The sequence below is a fragment of the Scyliorhinus canicula genome, chromosome 5 (assembly GCF_902713615.1).
Source record: "Scyliorhinus canicula chromosome 5, sScyCan1.1, whole genome shotgun sequence".
Taxonomy (NCBI): Eukaryota; Metazoa; Chordata; class Chondrichthyes; order Carcharhiniformes; family Scyliorhinidae; genus Scyliorhinus; species Scyliorhinus canicula.
In genome coordinates, this window is record NC_052150.1 from 27241856 (window position 1) to 27259595 (window position 17740).

A 17740-nucleotide genomic window follows, 5' to 3' on the forward strand; every position below is an offset into this window, starting at 1 on the left:
GGAAATTGATAGATTTCTGGAGACTAATGTTATGAAGGGATATGAAGGTAGCATGGGAAAGTGGCACTGAGGTAAATGATCAGCCATAATTTAACTGAATGGCACAGCAGACTCGATGGCCTGAATGGCCTACTCCTGTTGCTATGTTCTAGACAGTCCCAGCCAGTGGAAACTAGAGTTCACGTTCTGAATTCCATGTTGGCATCCGGAGGGATGTGTTCAATAGTGGATGTGCTCATTGTCCCCACAAATGTACAGTGTTGTAGCTGGCCATAAACTTGCTCATCACGACTAACAACCCCCCATACCGCCTAATGATTCGACTAACCTCTCTATCACTGATATAAAGATGGTTACGGTCATTTAGAATTTATAGTGCAGAAGGAGGCCATTCGGCCCATCGACTCTGCACCAGCCTTTACAAAGAGCAACCCACTCAAGCCCACGTACCTACCCTATCCCCACAACCCAGCAACCCCCACTTAACCTTTTTGGACACTAAGGGCAATTTAGCATGGCCAATCCACCTAACCCGCACATCTTTGGACTGTGGGAGGAAACTGGAGCACCCGGAGGAGACCCACGCACACACGGGGAGGATGTGCAGACTCCGCACAGACAGTGACCCAGCCGGGAATCGAACCTGAGACTCTGGAACTGTGAAGCAATTGTGCTAACCACTGTGCTACCGTGCTGTCCTCATGGATGGAGCATTCGCATTACGGTCTGTTGATCAGACCACATGTACTTATACTAATTTGCACTATTCTCCAAGGGAAAAGTGTGAAGATACAGGTATAATTATTACACCACCCTACCAGACTGTTAATCAGCCCGGAAGTCCTTCCAATGAAGGTAAGAAACATCTAGAACTGAGCATGATTTATGTGCAATGTAAATGACAGAAAGGAGCAAGCACAATACTAAAATGGGCGGCTGAATATTTCCACACTGAACTGGCCAAGGAAATGGCTGTTTCTTTGAGCCTGTTGATTTGGGAATCATGCCCCTCTCCCATGCCTTCAGGAAGAGGTGAACATTATCTGCATTCCTTTTTTACCTGTCCATACGCTGCAAGACTCTTCATGTCATACGCCCCAGCCGCCCCGGACTGGAGGGAACCATGGTGAAAGTAAACCATAACGGGCAGCGATCGAGAACTGTTGCCTGCCTGTCAACAGAAATAAATCAATACTTTCAGAACGGAGTTGTAAATGAACACTTAGGTAATTTCTGAATCAATTACACTACCGATTTCCAACAGCCATTAGTAAAAAATGATTCATATTTCATCCAGGAATATCTCTGAAAGCACTTTCCTCTAAACGAATAATCCAAAACTCTAGGTTATAGAATTTATTCCATGTTTCCGATTCGATGTATATCTGTTTCTTTTGTTCTTCAGGCCAGCAATGGAAAGTGATCAATTGGCGTTTTCCAGACAAGCCCATAACCAAAGGACACGAGAGTCAGCGGGGACGATGAGGAGGATTATTTTTACACCATGAATTGTTGTAATCTGGCCTTGAAAGATCACGAAAGCAGATTGGATAATAACTTTCATAAAGGAATTGGATAAATATCTGAAAATATAAGAATATTGCAGGGTTATGGGAAAGAGCAGGGAGCACGGAATTAATTAGCTAGGTGTGATCGGCCAATGGGTGGCCTCTGTGCCACATCAGTTTGTAAGATTCTATGAGAGGTGTCGGAGTTGGAACTCTGCCCAAAAGGGGCGGGACCAAACGGCGCTCGTGGAAGTAGGTCGTAAACCTACCTGAGGCCTACCTACCCACGATACACCGGCCTCCACAAATGTGGACCAGGCAGAATGGCACCTGGGGGTGGGGGAGGTGAGTCTCCCGGGGTCAGCATAAGTGTAGGGTGGCTTTCTGGCCCTCCCCTTGGAACATGGGCACCTTGGCACTGTCCATCTGAACTTGGCACTGTCACCCTGATTCTCCCATGGTGCCCAAATGGCTCTGCCAGGCTGACAGGAGCACTGCCTGGGTACCAGTGTTGCAGTGCAAGAGTGTCCAGCTGCCAGGGTGGCACTGTCAAGGGTGAATGGCCAAGTGGGGCCAGGCCCATGAAAGGAGGGTGGAGGGGGGGTTTCAAGGGTGGCGGTGTGCAGGGCAGGTAAGTAGGGTCCTCCGGGAGGTTAGGTGGGGTGACTGCTGTGGGTGCTAGAAGGGAGGTGGTGCTGTAAGTGGGCTTGGAGGGGGCCGAAAGAGAGGGCCCCCAGGGACCCCATAGCGGGGTGTCCTCACTTGGGGGGGATTCACATGCTCACTTAGAGATCGGGGCACCCTTTCAAAATGGCGGGCCAATCTTGGAGTTCAGTTCCCCAGGCTAAAAAACATTCTGGACGTGATCTTCTCCAAAGGAAACAAAGTCCCTGAGTGAGTGCGTTTAGCAGTGTGTTTCCCGGAATTGGCAGTGCTGAGAATCACATGGCTATGCAATGCGACTCGCGTTTAATAAGGGGTCTGAATGGGGAAATGGCGGCCGAGGTTGAACTTAGCCCTGTTTTTACAATAGGGAGCTCCGCTCGCCGGAACTCCATGTTGTAGCGCGATATCAGGACACCATTTTTAACAAAATTAACTTACTAATGAACTCTTTAGGCTCCATAAAATTCAGGATTTCTTGCACCAGGGAAATAGAGGAGTCAAGACATGAGGTTGTCCTATTAACGATAAGATCTGTAAACTATAACTACTGAAAAAGGAAACGCCTTGGGATGTCAAGTTGTTGTCATAGCTGCTCAAAGGACAGCAAGGAAGCATCTCTGAACGCGTTTCCCAGCCGCCCCCCAACACCCACACCGAGTAACCCCGGCCTGATCGTGCGCGTGGAAAAAATGCCAGCTTGGCACTTTGGCAGGTCCAACCTGGCCCCTTGGCAGTGCCCCTGCCATCTGGCAGTGTCACCTGGGCATCTTGGGAATGCCAGTCTGTCACCTAGATGCCACTGCCAGCGTGCCAGGCTGGGTCTGCCAGGATACCCAGATACACCAGCAGTGCCAGGGCACCACCCTGCACAAAGGACATGCAGCTGGGGCCTCCGATCCTCTGGGAGACCCACACCAGTACCATTCCATCTGGTCCCCATTTGTGGGGGCCTGAACCAAACGGTGCTTGCCCAAGGCCCCTCGAGGTGAAGGGATTGAATCCCAAAGCCTCCGGTAGTTTGGGAATCTGTAAATTAGAGTAAGGCTTACATCCTAATATACAGATTTGCCAAAAAGTGATCCCACCCATTGTGGGCAGGATTCACCTTTCAACGTCTCATGAGATTGCGTTGAATTTCTCGAGGCATTGTGAGCCAGGTAGACCCCGGGAGCGGGGTCTCCCAGCTTTCACTGTCCACACTGCACTGCGGCGAGCCGCTTTTCCTGGCCAGAGGATCACGACCTCTGCGTGGGCAAAACCGGTGAGAAACTCCCATTGGGCACATAAAAATGACTAAGGGAATGGATTCTCTGTCAGCCGAATTTCCCGACGGCGTGGGGGTGCCCACAATGGGAAACCCCATTGGCCGGCTGGCGGGACGGAGGATTCCACTGCCTGGTGGAGGGGTGCCGCACCACGGAGAATCCCGCCCTAAGTGTCATTGAATAGCGGTGGGGAACTTGCCAGCAGAGCCGACAGGAAACTCCCTGGAAACCCGCCACAAATGAACTTCAAAATTTGTCCAGCGAATCGCGCCCAATGTCTGACTTTGACACAAATAGCAGCACATTGTTCGCTTAAAGCATAATCTTGTGCTGCTCATCCCCACTCTCCAGCCCTGATATTAGGGGTTCCGCTCAAAAGCCTCGGCCAAAGGCTCTATGGCCAGCGCAAATAAGAAGGGGGATAAAGCTTATCCCTGTCTGGTCACCCTCTGGAGCCCAAAATTCTCAAGCCTATAGCCATTCATCAGCACCATCGCTCCAGGCCTTTGATACAACACCTAAATCCAGCTGACAAAGTTTCACCCAGCCCAAATCTCCACAATGTGTACACCAAATAATTCCATTCAACCCGATCAAAGGATTTTTCCACATCCAAGAATATCACCAACCCATCCAGGGCAGCCTTCTGAATGACCTGAATTGCATTCAACAATCCCCTAACATTATTACTGGAAAACCCACCCTTGATATCTGTCTGATCCTCTTGAACAATTGTTGAAAGGATACCCTCCAACTGTTTTGCCAGCACCTTAGACAACAATTTTACGTCCACATTTAACAGGGAGATTGGCTTGTAAGAGGCACACACTTCTTGATCTCAACCCGTTTTCAAAATCAGGGATCTATTAGTTTCCCGAAGCACTGAGTAAAAACACTCAAAACTCCTTTAAATAGGCAATGAACGATGCATCTCTGAGTAAGGAGGTGTCAAACTGTCATGATCTGGACCGGGGTGGGGGTGCGGGGTTAGGTGGGACGAGCCCTCAAGCAGAAATTCCAGGAAGATAGGGGCTCAGTCAGAAATTACAATGCTACCTATAGAACAAGAGACGACCAAATGTAGAATCGTCCTGCGCACAAATAAATAATCAATTCTAGTGTGACACTGATTGGGGGGGGGGGGGGCTGAGAAAAAAAGTTAAATATTTATTCCTAGGATGCAAAGACTTCCACACATCCAAATAGCCAACGTTTTCACATGCCGTTGCAGAGCTCTGGCCTGTTGGATGGGGGGGATTCCTAGTGACCGAGAGTTTGTCATCGAGGGATTCAGATGACCATTGAAGTTGCCTCCCACAAACAAATTAGCCGAGGCCAATTCTGCTGTCCAGAAAAGCCTTAGTGACAAACTCCTGGGAGTAATTGGGTGCGCTGTACACATTTATCAAACACATTTATTGTACACATTGAGACAGCTTCCCCCAGTACCAACCCCTTAACTATCACGTACCCACCGCTATTATCCTTAGCACAGTTTTCAACCTCCAATGGGACATTCTTGTTGATTAGGATTACCACACCCCTGCTGCTTGTTGAAAAAGAGATGAAAGAGACATGCTCCACCCACACCTGCCTCAATTTGAAGTGCTCCCTGTCATAATATCCATTTGTGTATATCATGAGATGCAGACAGGCAGTGATTGACACACAGGATAACCAATGAACACACACGACCCAGAACAACCAATCACCAGACAGGACATCGCCACTATAAAGCCCACAGGGCGATAAGGCTCTCCCTCTCTCACAGGACATGGTTAGGGAGATAGTCGCAGTGCACAGGCAGATGAACATCATCACCATGTGATAGAGAGCTAGCTTGGTCAAGCCAGTCGGAGGTTACCAGTTAGCTTAATAGAGTGTCAACCCACAGCAGATTATGTACAGCAATCAACAGGTTCAATAAAACGGTGTTGGACATTCTCCTGTGTCGGAAGCCTGTTTCTCGTTTTAGTTGCAGTCGATGTTCGACCAACACAGATTAAACATCACTCCCTGTCATCCAAGTGTAACAAGGCTATGGGCACTTGCTTCTTCTTGAGAAGAAAGAGGATCTTTTTCCTTTTGATAGGATAATGAATTCCACTTACATTCCATGAGCAAAGTTCAAAATTAGTCACAGTTATTGCATAAACCACCAGGAAAATAGGATAGGCTTTTTGCCCCACGCTCGAGTGTACGCCATGACATCCCTCCCTCAACCCTGCTTCTACCAAAGGCACCAAAATGACTCCCAACGTATTCCTTACATAGATATAAGACCTGTCTGTACCTAAGCAGGATTTAGTCAACATCATAAAGACCCCAGGATAAAAACACTGAGAAAACATCACAACCCCAAAAGCTCTAAAGGGACATTCCTCAGCTAAAGTGAGGACCCATAGGACTAACCCTATGGCCACTCTCATTACCAACCGGATACAACCTCTCATAAAGAAGAAGGAGAAAAGAACCACCAAGGGAATGGGGGTCAAATGCCCATCCCACATTTTAAGCACACCAAAGAAGACCTGTATTTACCACCCACCCTTCAGCAATGCACAACTGGAAATCTGCTATGTTTAGTACAGGACAAGATATAAAGACAAAGGATAACTAGCACACAGCACAGCTACCATACATAAGGATAATGGGAGTCCCCAAAACGCTGTCATGGAGCAGAAAAATAAATTCATTGCAGTGTTCCTATATTAATACATCCCTTTAACAGGATGAATTACAATAAAAACAATATCATAATAGGGAGAGAGTACAGATTAAAGAGAGATTATGAGAATGACTATTTGACAGTCCCAAGTCGCAGAATATCAGTCTAATTTCCTGCCCCTCATAGATTTAACAAAGGTCAAGGCAGTAGGCGGATTATCGGAAGACTTAACAGAATTGCTGGATAACACTTTTAGGGTCGTAGGATAATGCATAACACAATTCATTCTCACGGCCTTAAGTTGCCTTCAAACTTCATCGAAACTTCAGCTACATCGCCGCCGAAAAGTCCTGGAAAAAGGAAATGCTCGATCCCTCACGGAGCCAGGCCCCACCATGTCTCACCATCTGCAGGACATTCTGATAATCTTCAAAATTGTGGCAGTGAATGATTATTGGACTGGGATCCTGATTGAACCTTGTCCTCAAAGACAGGATATGGTGCACCCTTTCCAATTTGAAACACTCACCCTTCACATCCAGCCCAAGAAACTGTGACAGCTAGTTCTCAAAGAACTTAATAGAAGCTTACCCTCCACACCCTCAGACAGACTGATGACTTGGGTATTTGTTCTCTAACCTCGGTCCTCCTAATCTTCCAGGATTTCTTACATGCCACATAGCTGGCTTCCCAAGGATTGAATATGAGCTTTAGCTGAGGTAGCATACATTTTTGACATTCAGGATTCTTTCCTCCATTTCACTGAGCCTTTTATTGGCATTCTGCAACTTGGTCTCATGAGCACTCAAGCCCTGCGTCAGCACGCCAAACCTCTGATCAATAACTCGGATAATGTTGGCAGTCATCATTTCCAGTGCCTCCGAGAGCACATCAGCAAACACCAGATCCAGAGACCTCCCGAGCTTCTGGCTGCCATATTGAAATGGCGGCTCCACTCCCGCTGAATCCGATTTGCCGTGTTATCGTCGGATTTCTTCATTTTCTTTGGCATAGTCTCATCAATGATAATTCAGAAGACTTCTCGGGACATAACATCAATTATTAGATCATGGATTAGGCAAACTTGTGCTGGGCATCCGGGATAAATGACGGATTATAAAGCGAGTGGCGCCAGAGACCACGGGAAAGCCCGCATCACGTGGTCCCCAGTTACGTGATTGTTAAGGGTCTTGCATATGGAGAGCCTGCTTTGGTAATGAATGTGTATGGCCCTCCAAAACACTCCCCGGAGTTTGTTACTAAAGGCTTCATGGACTTTGTGGAACAGGCTTCAGCTAATTGTGGGCGAGGACTTTAATTGTCACTTGAACCTCTTTGTGGATAAGCTCCCATGAACTAGAAATCCCTCCCCCCCCCCTCCCCCCGCTTCAGCAAAGGGCATTGGGGTCCGTATGTGAGGAGGTGGGGTACTTAGATATTGTTTTAATTTAAAAGTACTTTAGTTCTCTGTTACATCACACCTTTGTGTTCCTCATAACCACAATCTATTCAACGTTATGGGTCAGGTGAACTCCATGATACACTTTGGGGTTCTCTAAACCCTGGCCATAATACTAGGCTCAAACTCGGTTCGTGAATGAAAGGGCCGTGTCTGACACACAATGCCACTCCTCATCGCATAGCTTAATAAACTTGACTTCACAACAATATCTCTGCTGCAGGCTGAGAACAAGTTTGAATGCTGGTTGAAAGGCGAGTGGGATTAATAACAGCTGCAAAGGCTGGCTGCGTGGTGAGTTGATTATTTTGTATTTGTGGCATTCATCGCCTATTTTCTAATCTTGCCACTTGTCATCATGGACAAAATTCCCAGCGGAGGCCGAATGCCTGCCCGGGGTGAGGAGGTCAAGCAAAATGGATGGTAAGTCATGAGAGGAGTGACCTTGGACCTCTCTCCCAATCCTCGCACGGATTGAGAGCCATGTGATCTGACTGAGACGTTTAGAATGCTAATGAGGTTTGATAGGAAGGATAGCAAGAAGCCATTTCCTCGGGTAGGCAAACAAGATCAGGGGAGGCACAATTTTAAAAGTCAGACTGAAGCCATTGAGTATCAGAATTAGAAAATGTTTCTTCACATGAAGGCTGGAAGAAAGGCTGTGGATTCCATCGGTGATGGTGGGGGGGGGGGGGGGGGGGGGGTTGTCTTGTGTGACAAAGGAGAACAAGAGCCACTTGAAAGATAAAGTTCTCCTTCATCCTTACCCATAATCTAATTTAGTTTACAACTCATTCATACTGCCTCGCAAACATTCAAAGGGCAGTCAAAAACCTGTCTGCAAAACTATTTTTATGGTCACGTGTTATTAGGTTATAACCTCTGTGAATACTGAGTTGCTCCACCGATTACGAAAAGGCGACCAGAACCAGAGGAAAAAATAATGAAAAATATGAAAAAGCATAATAATGAGATTCTACTGCATACAATTAACAAATTAGGACTTGAACTTTATGCAGTGCTGGTCACCACTCCAGGACATCTCAAAGCACTTCGCAGTCACTGAAGTGCCTTTGCAGTGTACTTGCTGTTGTTATGTAGAAAACATTGAATTCAGTTCACGCACAGCAAGATCCCACAAACAGCAATGTGATAATGACCAGATGATCTATACTTTCACTGGTATTGTTTGAGGGATATTTATTGGCCAGGACATCAGGAGAACCCCCCCCCCCCCCCCCCTCCCTTCGGAATAACGCCGTAGGGTCTTTTATATCCAACTGAAAGGGGAAACAAAGTCTTGGCTTTCCATCTGATCCAGAAAGCGGCACTTCTGACAATGCAGCATGCTCTCAATACCGCCCAGATGTGTGAGCCTGGATTATGTGCTCAACTACTTGGTCCATCTGACTGGTTTAGGGGGTTACGGTCTTGACCCAATTAGAGCAGCAAGATCCCAGGTTTATGTCACTAATACTCATACTGTAATGTGATATTAGGTATACAGGTCGAGTGTCTCGAATCTGGCAATCTCGGGGCCGAGTCCATGCGGGGTTTCATATCTTGCCGGTTTTCAGGTCAGGTGCTTTGGACCAGGTTGGGTTGAGTCAAGGGTCACTTGGAGTGGGGGAAAAGACAGGTGTGTGAAACTGATAATTAGTTGACACACCAGCATACCAATGCTCAACAAGCCAGTAAGGTATTTTACTCATTTAGTAATAATAAAATTCATGCGTAGCAGTTTTTAAAATGTCCAGTTTTCGGATATCGGCAGTTTTCGGATAGTTGAATTTGAGGCACTTTACCTGTAATAAACTGTTCTGTAGAGTGCAGTGCCGACAGGATTTGTAGCATTAATAACTCATTTCCTACCCTGATTGGTGCATAGACATTGAGGTAGAGGCAATCTTCATTCGTTCGGTTGATTTTGTCTGGTAACTTGGCGGGAGATTGTGGGCAAGCAGGTCCCAATTCTGTGGCATCCCGTGTTCCACTCCATGGCTTGGCATCCTCAGGGGGCTGACACACAAGACACCAAAATGAAAGGGAGAAATCCCATGAACAACTTTCATTCACCATCACTACCTGATGTAGGACAGGATGAGGTGAGGCTTCTGGAGGACGTGAGGCTTGGTAAGAGTGCATTGGAATATTACGTCTGGAAACCATAAGCTTAGCCAAGAGATAGTTTTAAGGGGGCCAGATAGATAAAGAGGTTGAAGGAAGAAATGCCCGGAGCTTAAGGCCTAGGCAGCTGAAGGCAAGGAAACCAATGGTGGGGATATAGAGGTCAGGGATGCACAGGAGGCTAATGATGGAGGAGCACATAGATCTCGGGGGGGGACGGGGATTGAGCTGGAAAAGATTACAAATAGGGAAGGTGAGATCATGGAGAGATTTGGAAACAAGGATGAGAATTTTTAAAATGAGGTTTGCCAGACTGGGAGCCAATGTAGGTTAGCTTGCACTAAGGCAATGGATGCGTGCAACTTGGTGGTGAATTAAGATATAGGTAGCACGGGTTTAGATAAGCTCGTTTAATGAAGGGTGTAAAATAGGAGGTTTGCAAGGAGCGAATTTGAGTAAGTCTAAGGTAACAAAGGCAGGGATGAGGGTTTGAGCAGAATGTCTTGAGGCAGAGATGGAATTAGGTGACATTATAGGAGGCCTTAATGTAAATTACCTTTCATTGCAACTGTTCAATTTAAGACATTAACTCTGTTCCCCTCTCCATAGATGCTGCCAGACCTGCTAAATATTTCCAGCATCCATAGTGTTTTGCTTTGTGGATGTTTGAGGACGTATTGGCCTGGGAGAGAGTACCGTGAGATTCGCCTGGAGTTCAGAAGATTAAATTATGGGGAGAGATTAGGCAATCTAGGATTTGGAAGGTTGGGGTGATCAGTTTGATGTTTTCAAGATATTTAAGTGAACAGATAGAGTAGATCAAGAATTTCCACTGGTTGACGAGTCAATGAATCTCAAATGAACTAAATTAGAAAAAACATTGAAGCACATAGTCTTCTTTAAACAGGAACTGTTCATTTATAATTCAAGACAGATAGATTTTTGTTAACCAAAGACATTAAAGGATAAGGGTCAAAGGAGTGTTTATGGCATTAGTGCACAATGGTTAGCACAATTGCATCACAGCTCCAGGGTCCCAGGTTCGATTCCTGGCTTGGGTCACTGTCTGTGTGGAGTATGCATGTTCTCCACGTGTGTGCGTGGGTTTCCTCTGGGTGCTCCGGTTTCCTCCCACAGTCCAAAGACGTGCAGGTTAGGCGGATTGGCCATGCTAAATTGTCCTTAATGTCCAAAATTGTCCTTAGTGTTGGGTGGGGTTACTGGGTTATGGGGATGGGGGGAGATGTGGGCTTGGGTAGGGTGCTCTTTCCAAGAGCTGGTGTAGACTCGATGGGCTGAATGGCCTCCTTCTGCACTGTAAATTCTATGATTCTATGATCTCAATGAAGGGTTAGGCTCAAAGGGCTCAATTGCCTTCTCCTCTTCCTATGTTCCTCGTGTGGGGTAGACATGGGAAAGGGGCTTAAGAAGATGATCTGTAATGGAGAAGAGAAGCTTTTAAAAAATATATTTAGAGTACCCAATTATTTTTTTCCAATTAAGGAGCAATTTAGCATGGCCAATCCACCTACCCTGCACATCTTTGGGTTGTGGAGGTGAAATCCATGCAGACACGGGGAGAATGTACAAAATCCACACAGACAGTGATCTGGGGCCAGGATCAAACCTGGGTCCTCAGCGCCATAGGCAGCAGTGCTAACCACTGCGCCACCGTGCCCCCCCCTCCCCCCCCCCCCCCCCCCCCCTCTGGAGAACAGAAGCTTATATTTGCAGTCCAGGAGATCCAGGAACTACTGATCAGTTTTGGCAGAGGAACCAGGACCAAGTGATAATCTGTGCCATCCAGCCAGATCATCTAAACGAAGAAGGGGAACGCACTGTTTTAAAGAGATTTGGAAAAAAAGCAAATGTGATGTGAGAAAAATCTTTTTCACACAGCGAATGATTCAGGTCTGGAATGCAGTGCCTGGAAGTGTATTGAAGGCAAGCAGGTTCAATCGAGGCATCCAAGAGGGCATTCAATGATTATTTGAATAGACAAAAATGGGTTGGGGTAATGTATTGGGAAAAGGCAGTGGCCCTAAGTCATAATGCTCAATTGGAGACCTGGTGCAGACATGATGGGCCAAATGGCCTCCTTCTGTGATGTACCAATTCTGTGATTATATTTATGCCCTCAGGGCAGCACAGTGGCCTAGTGGTTAGCACAACCGCCTCACGGCGCTGAGGTCCCAGGTTCAATCCCGGCCCTGGGTCACTGTCCGTGTGGAGTTTGCATATTCTCCCCGTGTCTGCGTGGGTATCGCCCCCACAACCCAAAAATGTGCAGAGTAGGTGGATTGGCCACGCTAAATTGCCCCTTAATTGGAAAAAATAATTGGGTAATCTAAATTTATATAAAAAAAAAGAATATTTATGCCCTCAAACTTTGGACTCTTGATTGATTGCCTTTACCTAGCAGAGAGGGAAACACATTACTAGACAACTACAGATTGTTTGAAGATAGGTGCTAGCAAATGTGTGCGGACTGACAAAGGTGATTTCCTCTGTGCCCCTGTGGAGAAGCATCCGACACCCACTTAGCTCCCTTTTGGTGCAAGGAATCTCTTATATTGAGCTGGAAATCCAATTTACTCAGATTCCGCTGATATCCACAAGAAGGACAGACTGAAGGGGAATTTCAGAATGACACAGAACAATGGTGGCAGTGGTCAATTCAGAGACTTACTTTGAATCGGAGATGTCCAACAGGTGGGGATGCATACGGAATTTGCAAGAAAACATGCAGAAATCCTCCCAGGAAATCTTGAACTGTGAAGCCTTAAGAAAGAAATGGAAAAAGAAAGAGACACAATACATTTGCTGCAAGTACTCACGAACAATTATATATGTGTGTGATAAGAATTGGAGTGGAAACATTGTCACATTGGGCTGGGCAGTGGAATTTTTCCAAACACTTTTCTATTGAAAGCAACTTTAGCTCAATAACGTGGCTCGGTCAGAAGGTTGTGGCGAGAAGGTACAGAGATCTGAGCCACCTTCCAGGATATCATTTCAATGCAGGCCTGAGGGAGTTTTGAAGGAACATGGAATATTTTAATAGGGCAAAGGAAGTTTACAGCTGGGGACATTAATAATAATAATCTTTATTGTAAGCTTACATTTACAAGTAAGCTTACATTTACACTGCAATTAAGTTACTGTGAAAAGCCCCTACTTGCCTTCTGGCACCTGTTCGGGTACAGAAGGAGAATTCAGAGTGTCCAAATTACCGAACAGCACGTCTTTCAGGACAAGTGGGAGGAAATTGGAGCACCCGGAGGAAATCCCGCACACACGGGGAGAACGTGCGGACTCCGCACAGTGACCCAAGCCGGGAATCGAACCTGGAACCCCGGCGCTGTGAAGCAACAGTGCTAACCACTGTGCTACCGTGCCGCCCATATCCACCTGTTGCGGCACCCCACTTTGCCGCAAAGGAAAAGGCTGCCACATCGTGCACAGATTCAACATTAATAGTAAAATTAGCTTATTTTTTATTATTTGTTTCTACACTTACACACGTAGTTTTTTTTTTCTTTTAAATTTAAAGTACCCAATTCTTTTTTTTTTCCCAATTGAGGGACAATTTTAGCAAGGCCAATCCACCTACTCTACACGTCTTTGTGTTGTGGGGGTGAGACCCAGGCAAATACGGGGAGAATGTGCAAACGCCACACGGGACAGTGACCCGGGGCCGGGATCAAACCCAGGTCCGGGATCAAACCCGGGTCATCAGCAACGTGAGGCAGCAGTGCTAACCACTGCGCCACCCAGATGTATACAGTTTATTAAGCCTCCTTTAAACACAGTTTATGACATCAATGAGCATTTATGCTTCCTTTTAATATGCATGTATTGAAGACAAAGGAGAATTCTGGCACCAGGAGATGCTTATCTCAATGGGAAATAGCAGTCCACCCCCCCCCCCCCCCCCACCCCACACACACACACACACACACACAGATGCCCAGTTCTGTACTGCACCTTGTGTTTCACGTTTTTCTTAGCTTTATTTCACGTGTAAAATAATTATGAAATGATAGATCAATCCAATAAAGAAGGAACTGATATTCCCCTTTAGAGGCCTTAGGCCATCACAAAATGCTTGAACAGCCAATGAAGCACTGCTGCAATATAAGAGACACAGCAGACTATTTGCACACAGCACGTTCTCAGAGTCAGCAATAAGATAATACCCAGATAACCTGGCTTACTGATGTTGATTGAGGGCTAAATATTAGCCAAGATATTGGGGAGAAGCCAACCATATTCTTTTCCAAACAGTGTCATTGAGTGTCTCCTGTCCACCTGAGGGGGAAGATGGGACCCCGACTTCACGAGGTCTCATCCAAAAGGTGGCACCTCTGACAGTGTGCTGCTCCCTCAGTGCTGCCCTGGAACGTCAGGCTGGATTATGTGTTCAGCCCTCTGGAATAGGCCTGAAATCCATGCATCGGACACATTTAGTAACTTATACTTGAAAAAATATCCTTCAGCTATTTTCAATTGACGGGATTACTGCTTCGGAAAGCTTTGTTATTTCAGAAACAGCCAAACCATAGTGTACTACCCTGGGAGGAGGGAAGAGTGAACCAGGTTAGAAAAACATATTATGATCTCCCGAGGCTAAATCCTTAGACACTGGAGTGATACACTATCATTACCATCAATAGCCGCCTGCAGAGCATGGCCTGCTTTTGAAAATGGTCTTTAACCTACTGCCTTTTAACACAACATTTGTTCATGAGAGGGTGGGTCCACTGATAATACACAAATATCTTTAAATCAGTTTGAAAAGGCATTGTTAGCAAGTTTCGCGCTGGGATAGCTAAAAACATGATAGGAACATACTGTGAATATGACTGGCCAGTTCTAGAATTTTCTTTTTCCCTTTCAGCCTTGAGCATACTCTAGCTGAGTTTATTTTGGTTGGACTAGGGTTAGTGCGGATTTCTGAAATGTTCCTGCCAGTTCATCCGCTGGTCTTTTATCTAGCTGGCTTTCATTCAAAGCCTTACCTCAGTCAGTCGACAAGTAAACCTACCTGAACAGACATTTATTTTTGTCTCCGTCTAAACGGCTGCTGGGCAGGAAACCACTCATCCTGCCAGTCTAAGGGAAGGTCATAGGCTCCGATATTTTCAGTTTACTTTATCTGAGAAGCATTCCATTTAGCTGAGGTGCTCATCACTACAGAACTCTGAGGAGCCTCGAGTTGTAAAAAGGGAAGATTGACAAGCTATTTGATCATAGTGAAGCGGGCAGCATACATGGGCCAAACCCTGTTTTGACCCGATGTCCCCCTTTAAAGCAGTAAACTGGGAGTTGCATCCTTTTTTAAAAAAAATTAAGAGTACTCAATTCTTTTTTTTCCCCAATAAAGGGCCAATTTTAGCATGGCCAATTCACTACCCTGCACATCTTTGGGTTGTGGGGGCGAGACCCACGCAGACACGGGGAGAATGTGCAAACTCCACACGGACAGTGACTCAAGGCCGGGATCGAACCCGGGTCCTTGGTGCTGTGAGGCAGCAGCGCTAACCACTGTGCCACCGTGCAGCCCTACACCGTGCCATCCTTGGGAGTTGCACCCTAAATGCCTTTTTCATCGACCCCTCTATGCTGGGCACTGAGGCCAAATGCAGTGCCCAGGCTCAGACTATGGGTTAACATCGCCACCATATATTCTTGAACACAGAATCCCAGTTGTTGCGATGCAGAAGGAGGCCATTTGGCCCATCGTGTCTGCACCAACTCTCCAAACGAACATTGTGGCTTAATCATCTAATGCCCTCTCGAATGCCTTGGTTGAATCTGCCTCCACCACATGCACCACAGAGCATTCCAGACCTGAACCACTCGTTGTGTGAAAACGTTTTTTCTCGCACCACATTTTCTTCTTTTGCAAATCACTTTATATCTGTGCCCTCTCATTCTTGATCCTCTATATCTCACTGCATGCAGAATGGGGCAGTAGGTCACAAATGCTCCATGGAAGATCAATCTTTGTACCTCGCTAAAGTTGTGAATGAACAAAGTCAAATTTGCTACTTAATTGGAGGTAATTTTACTCTTTGCATACTTAGGGTAGGAGACCGTTTTAATCATTGATCAATTGTTATTTGAAAATAAAATGGGTTGGTCGTAGCCAGCGAGTTGCTTTCCATGTCAAGCATTTTTTGCCTTCTTTTCTGTTTTCCATCGTGCATCATTCTCTGCTGAAGAGAGGGGGGGGGGGGGGCAGAAATATACCCTGTGCGCTGCCTCTCCCCAGCTCTTTACCCCAACATGGCCCCACTGTATTCCAGGTTCCTCCAAATAATAAGTACCAGTGTATGTGATCCAGTGCAAGTCTGCATGCTCCAGTTGTTATAATGAAGTGCGGCTACAAGGCTTCATTTTGTCATGGTAACCTTGAAGAAGTTCATGACCTGGAGACTGAACTAAAAGTGGAATTTGAAAACCCCAGTGGGGCAGTGAGTTATGAGTATTCAAAACTAACAATAGACCAAAATGTTTTATCAGCTTCAATCTTTCCATATTTATTTTGGATATGTCTTTGCAGGTAAATATGCAGAGGGAGCTTACTATATTTAAGAGCTAATTAGTATATCATTGCTGTTTTAAGTAACACCTAGGGACGCTGAATAATTGACTGGATCCATTTCCTCTGAATTTTTGTAGCTACTTTTGTTTCAATTTCCAGTTTCCTTGCTGTATGAAGCAATCAGAGAAAAATTTATGAACATAAGAATTCGGATCAGGAGTAGGCCACTCAGCCCCTCGAGTCTGCTCCGCAATTCAATAAGGTTGTGGCTGATCTGCTTGTAAATTTGCTTTGTATTATCTTCTCAATGCATGCAGCTACGTCACCATGGGAGCGCATATTGAATCTATAGGCACAGCAAGAAATGGAGGCGGCTCTCGATCCTGCATAGAGACGAGCATTTAATAGGTCAGGCTTGGCTCAGTGGTAGCACCCTTGGTTCTGAGTCAGAGGTCACGAGTTTGAGTCCTATGTCAAATACCTGAGTAGGCAATCATGGCTGACCCTTCAGTGCAACATCAGAAGAGCTATCTTTCTGGTAAGACGTTAAACTAAATCTTTAGTTTAGTGCGCTGTAAAATACCCCATGGCATTATCTGAAGAACAGCAGGCGAAGTTAATCTGGACAGCATCTATCCAGAACAAAGGCCTTAAAGTGGGTGAGCTGGTCGTTTATTTCATTGTTGGTTGTGGCATCCTCCTATGAGTCTACCAACTTCATAAGAGTGATTATACTTCAAATGTCCTTCACCAGCTATAAAACATTTTGGGTCATCCTTAGGCGATTGAAGGTGATATACAAATGCAAATCTTTCTTTGTTTAATTGAAATAGAGTCAATGCAATTGGGACATTATTCGCTGGCCCCAAATGATAGGAAATGCAGCAACCAGTTTTCACATTGTGAGATCTTACAAACTGCAATGATAATTACCAGATAATCTGTTTTATGATGTCAGTTGAGGGATAAGCATTCACCATGACACCAGGAGAACACCATTGTTCTTCTGCCGTGGGCTATTTTACATCTGTCTGAGAGGACTGATGGGGCCCCAGTTGGACATCCCTGAAAAAGACCTCCGACAGTGCAGTACATTCCTTCAGCATGATGCTGGAGAGTCAATCTGGATTTTTAAGCCTTTGCATTAGGACTTGAACCCCTGAACATTTGACTCAGCGATGAGATTGCCTCCGCTGATCAACAGCTGCTGTTCTAACAGAATGTTGACAGATTGCGAGCACATCATTTTCATGTACCATGTCAAGCAGTTAGAATGCTTGCCTTCGTACCTTTCACTTGACCTTGTTGAGTTTTGACAATCGGTGGGTTTAGCACTGGGGCTGTCCCATTCAAAGCCGGCATCTGGTCCTGAAGACATTCGAGGTTTCTGGAAACCATCTTTGAGATCAACTCATTCCACAGTCCAAACTGCCTGTTAGACATAAAGCATCAAATTAATCATATTCCCTATGTGTTTGGACACATGACATTGCAAAA

The 17740-nt window shown here is 45.8% G+C and overlaps 1 protein-coding gene across 3 annotated transcripts in view; it reads right to left on the minus strand.

Moving 5' to 3' along the window:
- LOC119965862 (neuroligin-1-like) overlaps nucleotides 1–17740 on the minus strand; it is a 232231-nt gene that overhangs the window by 15872 nt on the left and 198619 nt on the right. For all 3 annotated transcript variants that reach the window (XM_038796795.1, XM_038796796.1, XM_038796794.1), the window contains 4 exons: nucleotides 17533–17675; nucleotides 12383–12474; nucleotides 9439–9585; nucleotides 1061–1171 (listed from right to left, as the gene is read on the minus strand). In XM_038796795.1, the coding sequence (XP_038652723.1) occupies nucleotides 1061–1171; nucleotides 9439–9585; nucleotides 12383–12474; nucleotides 17533–17675 (493 nt within the window). The remainder of the gene's footprint in view (nucleotides 1–1060; nucleotides 1172–9438; nucleotides 9586–12382; nucleotides 12475–17532; nucleotides 17676–17740) is intronic.